Genomic DNA, 396 nt, shown 5'->3' with positions numbered 1-396 from the left:
TCGGCACCAGCCTCTCTCAGAAGCTCCTTTTGGAACTTGAAAAAATCATAGCTGATTTAATGTCTCAGTTTCTAGATGACAGGGAAGCCAGGCAACTTTTTTCAGAGATAAATACCCTGATCCAGCAACGGAATGAGAGCTCAGATGCCTACTTTTCAGAAGGATATAATGCGTCTCATGATCTGTAAGTTATACTTACCTTTCTGCAGTATGTCTTATAAAAGTCAGATCAACTTGAATATTTATCTTCTATTACATGTAATTGATTTCTAATTTTTATTTTGTGTTTTTATTTTTATATTCTGTAATTGAAAACCTCATATGCAGTCAAATGATTGTGCTGATGGATACACACTATGAAAAAGAGATTAAATCTGTGATTCGGAGTGTACTGAC

At 34.6% G+C, this 396-nt stretch overlaps 1 protein-coding gene across 1 annotated transcript in view; it reads left to right on the top strand.

Moving 5' to 3' along the window:
- Window positions 1-396, top strand: part of LOC104545240 (ATP-binding cassette sub-family A member 13-like) — a gene marked incomplete at its 3' end in the record, with an annotated part of 49733 nt that overhangs the window by 12690 nt on the left and 36647 nt on the right. Inside the window, 1 exon segment of the mRNA XM_010190329.1 lies at window positions 69-184. Coding sequence (XP_010188631.1) covers window positions 69-184 — 116 coding nt within the window.

Source organism: Mesitornis unicolor, unplaced genomic scaffold (assembly GCF_000695765.1).
Source record: "Mesitornis unicolor isolate BGI_N332 unplaced genomic scaffold, ASM69576v1 scaffold458, whole genome shotgun sequence".
Lineage (NCBI taxonomy): Eukaryota > Metazoa > Chordata > Aves > Mesitornithiformes > Mesitornithidae > Mesitornis > Mesitornis unicolor.
The sequence above is the reverse complement of the archived record's forward strand: the minus strand, read 5'-3'. Positions and strand labels throughout refer to the sequence as shown.